Source organism: Mesoplodon densirostris, chromosome 2 (genome assembly GCF_025265405.1).
Source record: "Mesoplodon densirostris isolate mMesDen1 chromosome 2, mMesDen1 primary haplotype, whole genome shotgun sequence".
NCBI lineage: Eukaryota > Metazoa > Chordata > Mammalia > Artiodactyla > Ziphiidae > Mesoplodon > Mesoplodon densirostris.
Window position 1 is genome coordinate 67,743,936 of NC_082662.1, and position 15,328 is coordinate 67,759,263.

General features: G+C 34.9%; 1 protein-coding gene across 1 annotated transcript in view; it reads left to right on the forward strand.

The window, feature by feature from the left end:
• The window catches only part of MSH4 (mutS homolog 4), a 92,582-nt gene extending 82,399 nt beyond the window's left edge, over positions 1-10,183 (forward strand). The window contains exons 17-20 of the mRNA XM_060084581.1: positions 263-391; positions 4,591-4,765; positions 6,117-6,205; positions 9,992-10,183. Of these exons, the coding sequence (XP_059940564.1) occupies positions 263-391; positions 4,591-4,765; positions 6,117-6,205; positions 9,992-10,183 (585 nt within the window). The remainder of the gene's footprint in view (positions 1-262; positions 392-4,590; positions 4,766-6,116; positions 6,206-9,991) is intronic.
• The last annotated feature ends 5,145 nt before the right edge of the window (positions 10,184-15,328 follow it).

The following is a 15,328-nucleotide window of genomic DNA, read 5'->3' on the forward strand; positions in this document are numbered from 1 at the left end:
ACCCTGTTGTCTCATACACATATGCATATGACTATTTATGTACACTCCAAAAATGTATTCTGTTAATACATTTATTCTACTGAAATTACTAGTAATGAGATTTTTAGAAAGAAAAGCAATGTGTTAGTTTCTGCTCAGCAGGATTTCTCTGTAAAAATATATTTCAAATGAACTAATTATGAGACTGGATTTTTCCTCATTTTTTCCTATAATAGTGACAGCTGTTTGGTCACAGTGAATAATACTGAAATTATATTTTCAGATAGCATATATTCTACATAATGCTAATGACAAATCACTCATATTAATTGATGAACTTGGCAGAGGTACTAATACAGAAGAAGGTATTGGCATTTGTTACGCTGTTTGTGAATATCTGCTGAGCTTAAAGGTATTCTTCTCTATTTATTTTAAGTACATTAATTTTGAGCCCTTTTTAAAAATTTCTTTTATTGAATGAAAGATTTTAAAATTGTACAGTACCTTACAATTTTCAAAAGTTTCACCCAGATGATTTCATATAATCCCATAATAACCCTTTTTTTTCCCCCTACCCATATATTACCTCTGCCTCCTTCCCTCTCCCCACTGGTAGCCACTAGTTTGTTCTCTATATTTGTGAGTCTGTTTCTTTTTGTTTTATTCACTTTGTGTTGTAGTTTTAGATTCTACATATAAGTGATACCATACAGTATTTGTCTTTCTCTGTCTGACTTATTTCACTTTGCATAATGCCCTCCAAGTCCATCCATGTTGCTGCAAATGGCAAAATTTCATTCTTTTTTCAGACATGGAAAACAAACTTAAGGTTACCAAGGAAAAGTAGGGAGGGGTAAACTAGGGATTATACAAAATAGATAAACAACAAGGACCTACTGTAGCACGGGGAACTGTATTTAATATTTTGCAATAACCTATAATGGAAAAGAATCTGAAAAATAATATATATATATTCTTTTGCTGTACATCTGAAACATTGTAAATCAACTATACTTCAATTTAAAATTTTTTCATTCTTATTAATGGCTGAGTAATTTTCCACTGTGTGTGTGTTATATATACATGTATGTGTATATATATATATATATATATATATATATATACCACATCTTCTTTATCCATATATCTGTTTTTATAAATTTATTTATTTTATTTCATTTATTTTGTTTTTGGCTGCATTGGGTCTTCGTTGCTGCACGTGGGCTTTTCTCTGCTTGCAGTGAGCGGAGACTACTCTTGGTTGTGGTGCACGGGCTTCTCATTGCGGTGGCTTCTCTCGTTGGGAGCATGGGCTCTAGGTGCGTGGGCTTCAGAAGTTGTGGCACACATGCTCAGTAGTTGTGGCCCACAGGCTCTAGAGTGCAGGCTCAGTAATTGTGGTGCACGAGCTTAGTTGCTCCACGGCATGTGGAATCTTCCTGGGCCAGGGCTTGAACCCGTGTCTCCTGCATTGGCAGGTGGATTCTTAACCACTGCGCCACCAGGGAAGCCCTCCATATACCTGTTGATGGACACTCAGGTTGCTTCCATACCTTGGCTATTGTAAATAATGTGTTGAGTCTTTTTTGATGTATCCTTTATAAATTCATCACAATTGGATTTTACAGGCACCTACAAAATGGCTCATTAAACAATTTTAGTTAATAAAAACATACCATGCTCTGCTACTTAGGCCATATGATCAAGCAGATCAAGCGTTTGAAGTATCAGTGACAGAGATGCTATTTGGCCCCTTTGGCAGGCCCTTTGTAGGTGAACTGTAGCACAGCGCATTAGGATCTTGGAGCGAAGCCCAAAGCCCTGCCATCCTCTGTAGATAACTACTGTCCTTTTGAGGAACAGCTCATAGCCTGCTACTGTGCCTTAGTAGAGACACAGTGATTAACCACGGACCACCAAGTTATCATGTGACCTGAGCTGCCCATCATGAGCTGGGTGTTATCTGATCCACCAGCCATAACGTTGGGCATGCACAGCAGCACTCCATCATCAAATGGAAGGGGTATATACATGATTGGGCCTGAGAAGTCCCTGAAGGCACAAGTAAGTTACATGAAGGCATGGCCCAAGTACTCATGGTCCCCACTCCTACTAAACTACTTTCTTTCACCTTGTACCTGTGGCCTTATAGAGAGTTGACAGGGGAAGATAAGTCTTAACCTTGCTTACAGATCATTTTGTATGATATTCAGGTGCTACCCAAAAGTGGACAGCTCGGGCTTCCCTGGTGGCGCAGTGGTTGAGAGTCCACCTGCCGATGCAGGGGACACGGGTTTGTGCCCCGGTCCAGGAAGATCCCATATGCCGCGGAGCGGCTGAGCCCGTGAGCCATGGCCGCTGGGCCTGCGCGTCCGGAGACTGTTCTTAGCAACGGGAGAGGCCACAACAGTGAGAGGCCCGCGTATCACAAAAAAAAAAGAAAAAAAAAAAAAAAGAAAAAGTGGACAGCTCTAGCACTATAGTCCCTTTATAGTCCCTGAAGGACACTGGTGAAGGAAAATTGTCTGATTGGGCAGAACTTGAAACATTGTACCTGGTTGTTATTTTGCTTGTGAGGAGAAATGGCCGGTTGTGTGATTATATATCAATTCATGGGCTGTGGCCAATAGTCTGGCTGAGACTTGGAAGGAACATTTTTGGAAAATTGGTGACAAGGATGTTTGGGGAAGAGGGATGTGGATAAATCTCTCTTGAATAAGCAAAAAAATGTAAATATATTTGTGTCCCATATGAATACTTACCAAAGAGTGGCCTCAGGAGAGGCGGATTTTAATAATCAAGTGGATAGGATGACCTGTTCTGTGGATATCAGTCAGCCTCTTTTCTCAGCCACCCCTGCCATCACCCAAGGGGCTCATGAACAAAGTGGCCATGGTAGCATGGATGGAGGTTGGATATGGGCTCAGCAACATAGATTTCCACTCACCATGGCCAACCTGGCCACAGCCATCCCTGAGTGCCCAGTCTGCACTGAGCCTCTGATACAGCACCATTCCACAAGATGACTAGCCAGCTGCCTGGTGGCAGGTTGATTATGTTGGACCACTTCCATCACGAAAAGGGCAGCAACTTGTTCTTACTGGACTAGATACTTACTGTGGATACAGAGTTGCCTTCCCTGCATATGTGGCTTCTGCAAAAACTACCACCCATGAACTTAACAGAATGCTTTATCCACCATCACAGTATTCCCTACAGAATTGCAGCATTGCTTCTGATTAAGGAACTCACTTCATAACAAATGCAATGCAGCAATGGGCCTGTGTTCATGGAATTCACTTGTCTTATCATGTTCCCCACCATCCTGAAGCAGCTGGCTTGATAGTAAAAATATAATTATTGCTACTTACTTTTAAGGAGCCTAATTTCTAACCTAGTATCTTTAGTGCCTAGCACAATCCTTGCAATATAAAAGTCCTGAATAATTATTTGTTAAATCGAATTAACCCGAAATAGAGTTTCCTGCTCTTGTTTCCTGCTCTTTTATATACAGAGTTACTAGAATAGATTGATTTGATATATAAAATTTGAGGATGTTATTGTTATTATGAACATGGTCTCTAGCTTCTAAATATTGGAGGTTTACTAGGTTTCTAAATATTTTCCTGTTGCTTTGTAAATTTGGTTTGTTTTATACTACCTTTTGGTTTGTTTAGTAGGTTTTGAGATTTATTGTTTTTCTGTCATATACAAAACCATTCCTCCCTCTGCTACCCCCTTTCCATAGTTGATAGCCATTTGCCAGTCAAATATTTTATTTTTAATGTCTTAATATTTAAAATTTCCACTAATCACCTATTTAGTTTCTCACTTGTATCTTAAAACATAACAAGTTAGAGTCATATCTCCTTCTGCTTCAGTAATTCTGGGCGGGAAGCCACTGCGCTGGTCAAAAGTCACTTGAACCACCTCCATCAAAATCACCTAAAGTACTTAGGGAAAATGCAGTTTCCTGGGGCCCTGAATTACACTGCTGATTGTGAGAATGTGAGAGGGATAAGCACCAAGAATTTGCATCTTTAACAAGCTCTCCAGGGGATTACTAAGCAGTGTCCTCAACCTTTTTCCCCTTAAGTACCTATCCCAAACACAATGCAAATATAAAAGCAAAAACCTTTGCAATTTCAAATACCTAAGACAATCCATTGATTTCAGTTTCCCAAAACTACTTATATGGAAGGAAGCTAGTTTTAAAGTAAAGGTTTTTAAAAGTTGAGGGAAATGTTATGATTTCATTTGTGGATTACTTCTCTAATAAATGATCACCTCAGTTAATAGCTTTATTTCTGGTAAACTTCATCCTTTCAGTATCTTCAGATTTCTTTTTTTAGGATTTTTGCATTTGTTCTCTTTCCCGTAGCGTAACATACGTGTGTGTGTAATCATAATAAATATTTTTTCTTCATTGAATATAAAATTTCAAAACATTTTAATATGAATTGACCATGTTAGCCTCAAAGTTCATCAGTTTCATTTCTACATTTCTGCTCAGCTACTTAGAATGTTAAACTAAAAATTTATGTTTAAATAGTTAAAATAAAATTTTCTAGTTCATTTAAAAATACTGATATTCATTGTTGTATATTCTAGGCATTTACACTGTTCGCTACACATTTCCTGGAACTCTGCCATATAGATGTTCTATATCCTAATGTAGAAAACGTGCATTTTGAAGTTCAACATGTGAAGAACACCTCAAGAAATAAAGAAGCAATCTTGTATACCTACAAACTTTCTAAGGGACTTACAGAAGAAAAAAATTATGGTATTGCATATAGAAATTATATATATACACTGAAACACTACATATTCTCATAAGACAAACTTTCTTCTCTTTACTTGACTGTCAGTCTAAGCAACTTTCCTTCTCATTCTTTTGAGTGCTTATATGATCTAAGACTGTATTTTCTATGTCAAACTCACATTTTATATAAAGCTTATTTTAAAACATATTAACAGTAACTATGTAGAATTAGAATACATGAAAGTCCCAGAAGTATAGTTTCTATCCTTAGAAAAATGTAATTAGTTTATATTTGCAAGTTATATAATGAATTGAAAATTATGTATTTCTTAGACACTCAGTAATAGCATCCTTCTGTTTTCTTCAGATTCAGGGAACTTGATAACTAAATTTTAAGTCTTAAAATGGAATGTATTACCAAATTATGTGTGTTCATAAACTTGGTTAGATATTTTCTATCTAAATCATTTTGTGACGTGTAAAGTGGCCCAGATTCAGGGAATTTTCAGTTGAATTTTACACATAAAGTTCCAAAAATTATTTTAGCTATGAATGTGACATTTGTGAGGGTGAAAATAGCATCTTTGTTTTGCTATTTGAAATGGGAAAATCAAATGGATAACTTAATTTGTATCAGATGTTTAATCTTTATAAGCCTCAGTTTCATCTATTAAATGGTGATATATGTGGATTTGTGAAGATTAAATGAATTATCAAATACAAACTGCCTAGCATAGTGCCTAGCAATTAGTAACTTCTAAATAAATGTTAGTGTTGCTTCTGTTGCCTCTAAAGCAATAAATAAACTATTAGCACATAGAAGAAAGCCTATAAGGCATTTACACATAAAAATCTGGGAACATGAGAATACTAGTTGGTATTTGAATTTGCATGAAGAGTAGTCACCTACCATTATGTCTTCAGAGAAATTCTTCCCTCATTGATCTGCTAGATAGATGAATATTCAGCTTTAGGCTTATATCTGACTACACTTTCTTCTACCCTGAAAAACCCGTTATTTCCTTTGACCTATAAACCAACTGAACTTGTAGTTGGAATTTCAATGTTATTACTACCATTTGATTTTTTTATCACCTCTTTTCCTTTCCCTATCATGTTTTCTGCTGTCTCAGAGGTATCTTCAGAGGTAATTGATATTCCAATTTGTCTTACATGTCTTAGCAAGTAATTAAATCTCATAATTGGTAAGTTGTCATCCAGAACTTAGGGAAACTTAATTTTGAGAATTAAGTAGTTCATAACTACCTAAGAAAGGAAATTTAAATCTGTGAAGAAAAGATTAATACTGATTAAAACAAACTTAACAAAACCAGCAATAATAATATTGAAGCCCCATTCTTGATAATTTTAGGATTAAAAGCTGCAGAGGTGTCATCACTCCCAACATCAATTGTCTTGGATGCCAAAGAAATCACAAGTCAAATAACCAGACAAATTTTGGTAAGAAACTCTAGCAATAAGAATTGTTTTTCAAATTCAAGAAAATACTTTTAGTGTACATTTTTATTATGGCCTTGGATCTAAAAATATATAATTAATAATTAAAATATTTAAAACAAAAACCTAATTCCTAAATAAAGAAAATCCTTTTTACTTCTCAAAACTTTTTTGGTTTGATCTATTATAACTTTTCCCAGCATACCTACTAATAAGACAGGAGACAAAAGTTAAACAGTTCAGTTCCTACTTGTTACTACACTGACTTTATGATAAGAAAAGAAATCTCTATAAAGTAAGCATTAAAAATAAAAATCACTATGCATAACATTTTCATGTCTTTTTAAATAGTTTTCAAAGCTCTTCTATCCATTACCATATATAAGCCTCATAACTCTTCATGAAGCAGTTAGGTCTAATAAAAGATAAATAATAAAGGTATTATCTTTATGTGCATTTTTACAGCTGAGGTTCATAGAGCTTAAGTGATTTGCTAGGAAGCAGTAGATCCAACACTGAATTCGCATCTGTTAACTGAAAATTTGGAAATCCTTTTTCATTTTTTTACATCAAGTTGCCTTATATTGTTTTAAGAATCCAGTGTGTTCAGTAAACTAAGCAAGGTGCAGTATGAAATTTTCTTCAGTATTAACAGTTTCCTGTGTCTTTCACTCTTTCTTAACGTGCCTTCAATTTTTCTTTTGCATTCCTCAGTCTTTTGACCTCCTAGACTGCTTTTATGACTTTACTTGCCTAACTACTCCATTGGAATTCCTTCACCAGTAATTTTGGCAGTGCTTCACTTCTAAAGAACCTCTCATTACCTAGTTCTTCAGAATTCCTCTTGCCAAATTCCAATTATGGGCAACCTCTCCAGTAGCCTTCTAGGTTTTGAATTTCCTGATGCTGCTCAAAATATATTCAGGCTAATTTTAGCCACTGCAAATTAGTATATACTAACTTTGGTTGAATATTTTACTGAATAGTTTTTTCTTCTGTCCCATTAATCTATGTGGTTTCTTATAGTAACTCTTCCAAATGTTTCTACTCTTCCTGAGCCCTCAATAACCTTACTCTCTACAAAAAAATTTACCTCCTATACTTTTTGAGAGACTTGAGGTCATCCTGATGAGTCCTTGAACCTTCTCCTCCTTCAGAATTCTATTTCGGAATTTCTGTTTTTCACCTATTTCTCTTCCTTCCTATTTCAGAGGAAGACATTACCTTTCAACCTTTTAAGGTTAACTTTTCTACCTTCTTTCCATCTCGATTAAGATCAGTTTCTTCACCAGTTTCTTTTCTTCTCTTTGCATCCTTAGTGGTTTTTTTTCAGTGGCTTTTTTTTTTCCCTATGAATATGGTTAGGTTTTTCCCAATAAATCCTTTTTTTTTTTTTACCTTCTCAAACTATATTTCTCTTCCTTTTACTGCCAATTTCCCAAGAGTAGTCTATACTTGCTTCTTCCATTATCCACTTGCAAACTGGATCTTGTCATCACTCTACAGAAAGTTTCCTCTTAAATACTAACTATTCATAAAATCGTATGGCCTTTTTTTCACTTCTCATCTTCCCTGTTCCCTATATGGCATTTGGCACTACCCTTCTTTCCCTTTTCATAATTCTTCCCTGTCTTGGCTACTGTGGAATTGTCCTCTCCTGGATGTTCTCATTCTCCTACCTCTTTGATTATCACTTCTTTCCTTTCTTTACTAGTGCTTTATATTATTCCACCTACCAAATAGAAGTATTCCTAAGATTTTACCGTTGTTTCTTTGTTTAAAATTCTATACTCTTGGTGATCTCACCTTTCCTCAGCCTCCACTCTCATTTCTTTTTGACTCTGAATCTATATATTTTTATCCATATTTCTTCTTGAAATCTTAATTTATGTTTTCACTCTTCGGTAGGTTCAAAATTAAATTTATCATCTTTTGAAAAATCTTCTCATCTCTTCACTTTAAGATCTCCCAGTGACCCATCAGAGCTATGAATCCTTCTTCTTAATTACCTCTCATTAGGACTAAGCAGTAGGTTCTCTCTCTTTTCCAACCCATCCTACATACTTCTACCAGATTGTCTTCTATTGCATAGTTCTAATGTTGTTTCCTGCTCAGAAATTTTCAGTTGTGTCTAACCAAATAAAAGTTGAACTCCTTAGCCTAATGTTGAAAGTCTTCTATGATTATTTCTCAAAATGTAATCTGAGGATTACCTACATTAGAATCACCTGGGTACCATCCCAGATTTTCAAGGGTCTCCTGTGGCTCAAGGATTTACATTTTTAACCAGCCTTCAGATGATTTTTAAGCAAACTAAAGTTTGTTAACTACTGCTTTATGATCTCCCTTTGTTTACTACCTCAGTGTTATATAACATTACTCAATTTAACTATAATGTACATTTCTGCCACATTGAATTACTTGTCATTTCATCATTTTGACCTGATTGTGTACCATACTTTCTAATGTGTTTGCTCTCTCTGTTTCTTCCATCTGGAATGCCCTCCCTTCTAGGCTCTTCTATCCATCAAGATTCATTTCAAATACTCCATCCTATTTAAGCTTTTCTTGACACAAGCTGGAAATGAACTTTCTTTCCTCTGAACATTTTATATCCCTCTTATGGGACTTTTCATGATTAATCAGTTGCTTGTAAACATGTCTGTTTCACTGTAAGACTGAGCTTTTTAACTTCCATTATCATGCCAGGATGACATTTTTGTATGCCCCCATAGTCATGAATGCAATTTATAGGGTCTGGAATATAGATAATAATAGATATTCAATAACTGTCATTTAAATAATAAACTGATAGTTGATCAATCAGTGTATCGAATAGATGGATGGATCAATATATGATAATCTTATTCTACCTCACGGAGTCATATTTATTTTTCCTATAGTGAAAGTAGAGAAATGTCTGGAATTCTTGGCTATTGAGGAGTTGAAGGGATTGTATTTCCCTTAGTGAATGGAAACTGAGTCTTTACATAAATAGTTAAGATTGAAAATGCTGCTTCCTCTATCTAGCTCAGGCAAAGAAATGAATGAAGAATTTTCTAGCTATACTCCCAACCCTGAAGGGAGGTAATCAAGGACTGAATATCTAAAGGTCTTCCAAAGTATTAGAAGATTCCCATTTTAAACATTATTTCTTGGGTATCCTTAAGTATAATTTGAAAGTATAATTAAGACATAATTTCAGCTAGCAATTTATGTTGCTTATTTTAAAAATGTAATTTACCCCTCAGGCAGTATTTTCTTTTAAGCTCTAGCAATCCTATATATGAACTGTTTTGAGCGACAAGCAGTTTACTGATGACCCATTCTGTCCACTAGTTTATCTGTTGGGGAATTAAAGTAGGAGATACAGAGTAGTACTCTGAGTGACATTTAAAATTATGAATACTGCATAGCAATGAGCAGAGTGCTATTTTCCCATACCTTTTTGATGAGAAAGTGTTTGTAGAACATAACTCTGTGGATTTTCTATTACTCTTTGGTGTTGTGTTGAGATATTTGACCATTTAGCAGATTTTTTTTCATTGAGAAGTGGCTTTCAAAGATTAAGGATCTGCCATAAAGTAGTAAATACTCATGAGAAATGTTATTCTCCAAAATAATATTTATTTCTTCTGGTACGTGATTTGCTAGTTGGATGGGGCTGATTTATCCAAAGGGATTTGTTAACCATTGAGTTCTTATTTCTATGAAAGGAGATAGAATATTGCCAAAATAAAAATGATAGTATTCATATTTTAATTTTTATCTATATTTTTTCAATAACAGCAAAGCCAAAGGAGTACCCCTGAGTTGGAAAGACAGAGAGCTGTGTACCATCTAGCTACTAGGCTCGTTCAAACTGCTCGAAACTCTCAATTGGACCCAGACAGTTTACGAACATATTTAAGTAATCTCAAAAAGAAGTATGAAGCAGATTTTCCCAGGGATGAACAAGTTTCAGGAAACACTGAAGAATAATAACAACTTACATCTTATACTAATGAAATAATGTCTTAATATGAGGAACCTAGAATTCATTTTTCCCAAGAGCAAAAGAAAGTAATATTTGCTAAATTTTGTATTTTAATTGAAAATTACATTATATTAACCTCAGAATTATCATCTATATGTTCTATATAAGAAAATATTTGTTATATAACTTAAAAAATGAGAACTATTTAAAGAACTGATTATGTTAGAAAAAAAGTCTAACGTGATGCTTTTTTCTCATTTATGAAACTTCATGTTTATTTATATTTACAAGTTGTGGTTTAAAATGTTATCATAAATAGTTTAGCTAAAAGAAATCTTTCTTTGCAGGTCTGAAAACTTAGGCGAGGTTTTCTTTTACACTGTTATTCAGAAGGAATATTTCTTTTACATTCTTATTATGATTCAATGATTTCTTAATTAATACCCACAAATTCCAACACTGGATGCCTCTGAATGTCTTAGAATGATACCGAGAATTTTAAAGTATTCTTTTTGGCATTCAGTATAGTTCTAAAGGGTAAAATTCAGCAAATAGATACGTTGTAATGCAGAGAGTGTTTCTGCAAGGAGTAGTTACCAAATAGGCAGGTGTTCCATTTTCTACTCACCAACTTCTTCTCTTTTCCCATTTCCAAATTTTCATTTTTGACCATCTTTTTTAGGTGAGTAAACAAGGCAGCAGAAAGGTAATATTGATATGTTTGCCTTAATTGTTGGTTCACAAGGGAGCATTTTATAAAATTGTGTTTCCACAGGCATGTGGCACACACCACCTTTTAGAGTTAACCAAAAGGTTATTCTGGTTTTATAAATGGACAAAAGAAAATGGAAAACCATCAGTTGTTCAGTAACTGCAAAGAGCTGTTGTCTTCTCAAACACCTTATTTCTATAGTTCCATCTCAGTAGAAGACTTATTCACATAATCTCAGCCCAAAGGCCTAAGATAGGGAAATTACTCTTGGAAACTTAAGTATCTGGAACTCAGGGTATACATTCAGTAAGCTGCAAGATTCATAGTTATTTGTATTACTGTGAATTACTATTACAAAAAATTGTTCACAGACTGATTAGGGCCCTATTTTTTGTTAATATATACATATTTTATTTTATAAAATGTAATACTAATATTTTTGACTTTATTCAGCATTCTAAGTACACATTAGTTGCCAGATATATTGAAAAAGTTATAATTTGAATGACACATAATTTTTTGAAAAATAATTGTAAATTAGTGTTAATAATTAGGTATATACTAAATATCTTATTAGACTACTTCTATTTCCTATTCTCATGCTTTAGAAATAGAGCACCACAGTATTTGAATTTGACCATTAGTCACATTTAAATTCACAGCCTTTGAAATGAATTATATTTTATACAGTCATTCCTAAAAGCAGTTAGATAATTTAGGTTTGTGGCAAATTTCTAGAAGGTACTGAGGAGGAAAAGGGAATGGCGCATTGTTTGGGAGGGCAGGGAAGAAAAGGGAGGAAGCAATAACAGGGAGAAGGGGAGCAGGCTGCAGAAGAAAAACAGGCAAGCAGAGACAGGTGCGAAGTATTAAATATGCTGAATATCATTTACTCAAATGTATTAACTTCCCTTTACATTTAACCCCAATATTAAATTCCACCAGACTTTTAAGAAATTCTTCATCATCATTCTGCAGCTTTTGATGCAAAAACTGCAGCCAACAGATTAATCCCTTTTATTTTAGATTTGGAATACTGAAATAAAAATGGGTTTCTATCTTCTTAAAATTAAATACTTTTTCTTCAGTCATTTTGTGTGTTGCCGAAACATATGAAAAAGCAAATCAAATGCAGATATAATTATAAAGTCATGGTACTATAGGATGGAGGTGAATGCTAGGAAGACAATCCATCCTTTAATTTTCAGGTCTATTTGCTCTACTCTTCAGTACCTCTTCGCCTTTGCCTTTCTCTAAAATTATAGATCATTATCTTATAATTCAGTCTTTTAAGATAAATGTCCATAATGTTTTAGCAAACTCCTTGAATTTCCACCTCAAAGCCATTCTTTTAGTCTGTTCCACCTTTCTCCTCACATAAAGTAATCTTCAAGTCTAGGAGTACGGTATATGGGAATAGAGGAAAAGGGCAGCTTATCCTCATGCCTAGGAAGTAATACATTTGTTTATTTTTAAATTTGCATAACTGTAAAATTAAATCTTTTTTGATCTACAATTTTATGAATTTTGGCACATTTATGGATTTGTGGTACTACCACACTCAAGATGCAGAACAGTTCTGTCACCACCAGATGATTCCCTTAGCACTTTGCCTTTGTAGCCAAATTCTTCCCTGACTCCTAACTTTAACCCAGCAATCACTGAGTATGGTTAAGCATTCCTTCCCTATAGTTTTGTTTTTGCCAGTCATATAGCACGTAACCTTTTGAGACTGGCTTCTTTTACTGAGCATAATGTACTTTAGAATCTATCCATTTGGTTGTGCCTTTTAATTGCTGCCTGGTATTCCACTGTTTGTATGTACCACAGTTTATCCATTCACTCACTGAAGGACATTTAGGTTTCTAGTTTTTGGTGATTATGAATAAAGCTGTGTAAACATTTGTGTACAGATTTTTGTGTGAGTGTTAAGTTTTAATTTATCTAGGTTAAATAGGAGTGGAATGACCCTGTCATATTGTAAGTGTATATTTAACTTCATGAGAAGCCTGCAGATTCTTTTCCAGAGGGCTTATACCATTTTGCATTCCTGTCAGCCATGTATGAGAGGTCCAGTTGTCCCACATGTTCTTTAGTACTTGGTGTATTGTCAGTTTTTAAATTTTTTTAGCCATTCTAATAGATATGTGGTGAGTATGCATTTAAAATATTTTAAAGCTATTCTGATCATTCTTTAGCAAGCAGCGATTTTTAAAAATCTTTCTTTTTCCTAAATTATTTTTTAGCTGCTTTTTAGTTTAACCTCTCTGGTAGCACATTTTTAAATCTTTCCCTTCAAGCAAAAGTTTCAGAGTTTGGTAAAAAAACTACCAAAAATATAATTCAATAATATTTATTATGGAACAGACTACGTACTAGGTGCTAGACGCACAAAAGATGTCTGACCTTGAGTTAGGCTTTTCAGGTGTAGTTAAGAAAAAAAACGCATGTAGTAGGGTTGGAACACCATGTGTTAAGTACGATAATAGAGGAACATAAGAAGGGTAGTAGCACAAAAAATGTTTACAGTTCTTTGTGGGTCAAAGGAGTTTAAAAGGTAGTAAAATATGTCAAGTGTTCAGGAAGGGAAGAGCACTTTAGATAAGGATCAGCATATGTAAAAGCAAAGAGATGTGAAACAGTAAGCAGCTTGGTTTAGCTGAGGGATAGAGTGCATATGAGAGTGGCAAAAAGATGAAGTAAGGGCTTTATATCAGTTTCTCCTTTAGATGACTGAAGAGTTTTAAGGTCTGTTGCTGGAGAGTGGAAGAGGGTGGTGGTGGTGGTAGTAGAGGAATAACATGATAAGATTTCCATTTTAGAAGGATCATCTGGGTGGTAGCATAAATGGTTTTGGGATGTGTGGTTGAAACCAAGGAGATGAGATAGTTTAAGAAACTCAGTAGTTCAGAAGAGAATTGATTAAGGGTAGAAACAGAATGGAACAGGGGTGTGTGTGTGTGTGTGTGTGTGTAAAGGAGGAGAATGGAGAGGATGGAGTGGCTGGTGGAGGAGAGAAGACATTGATTTGAAAGATATTAAGGAGATTTAGTGCTGATTAACCAGATTTAGCGATTCATGACTTATCCGATTTTTTAGTGAGGGGAAGGTGTTATGGATTGAATTGTGTCCCCTTGAAAAAGATTTGTTAAGTCCTAACCCCCTGTACTTCAATATGTGACCTTATTTGGAAATAGGATCATTTCAAATGTATTGATAATTAGTTAAGATGAGGTCATACTGGAATAAGGTGGGCCCCTGATCCAATATGACTGGTGTCCTTATTAGAAGATTGCCATGTAAAGACACAGAGACTCAGGGAGAATGCCATGTGAAGGTAGAGGATTGAAGTGATACATCTACAAGGCAAGGAATGCCAAAGATTGCTGGAAAACCACCAGAAATTAGGAAGGATTCCCCTACAGTTTTCAGAGGGTGTGTGGTTGTGCTAACACCTCAATTTTAGACTTCTGGGCTCCAGAACTGTGAGACAATAAATTACTGTTGTTTTAGCCAACTAATTTTTGTACTGTGTTATGGCAGCCCTAGCAAATTAATACAGAAGGGAAGAGTTAAATATGATTCTAGGTGGTGATGCCATCAACCATGTTGAGAAATATGGAAATAATAAGAATTCCAGTAGAAGGAAGTTTCAAAGAATTCCCTGACGGTCCAGTGGTTAGGACTTGGCACTCTCACTGCCAGGTTCCCGGGTTTGACCCCTGGTCCGGGAACTAAAATCCCACAAACTGTGTGACATGGCGCCCCCCCCCCCAAAAAAAGAAGAAAGAAGTTCCAGAAATTTAGGTGCTGCTTGTTGCCCACTCTCTAGCATAGGTATGAGCCATGTTCAGTAGAAGTGATGACTAGATAAAATTCATTAAGCTCTGTTGGAGTGGATGGAAGTTAGGGAATAAATGTAAAAAGATTTGCTAAAATATTTGCCCAGAAGAATCACTTCATCTGGATCAGCAATCTAGTTTTTCTTTATAAGCTAGATTAAGGGTTTTTTTTTAACTTTCTTCATGTTAACACATATTTCCAACTAAATTACCATATGCTACTGGTAAAATATTCAAATATTAATACATAGTGTGTTGTTTGAACTCCCTATATACTTATTTATGAGCTTAAAATATGCTCAATCATAATTAAATGTAGTTTAAGTGTAATATATAAGCATTTCTATAATCCAACCCTGTAATGCAGTTAAGGGAACGAACGTGGAAGGAGAGGAAAAGCAAGTGATCTAGTTATATTGTTACTTGGCTATTTCCATTCTGTTCTTTAGAAAGTTAAATCACACAATTGTTTTGTCTTACTATAGGACCAAAATGAATGCCCTTTTCTTATGAATTGTCAAAATTTTGATAGTCCCCAGATTGCAGATAGTGAGGATGGATACTGTCTACCATACTCTACTGAAATAGATCTAAAT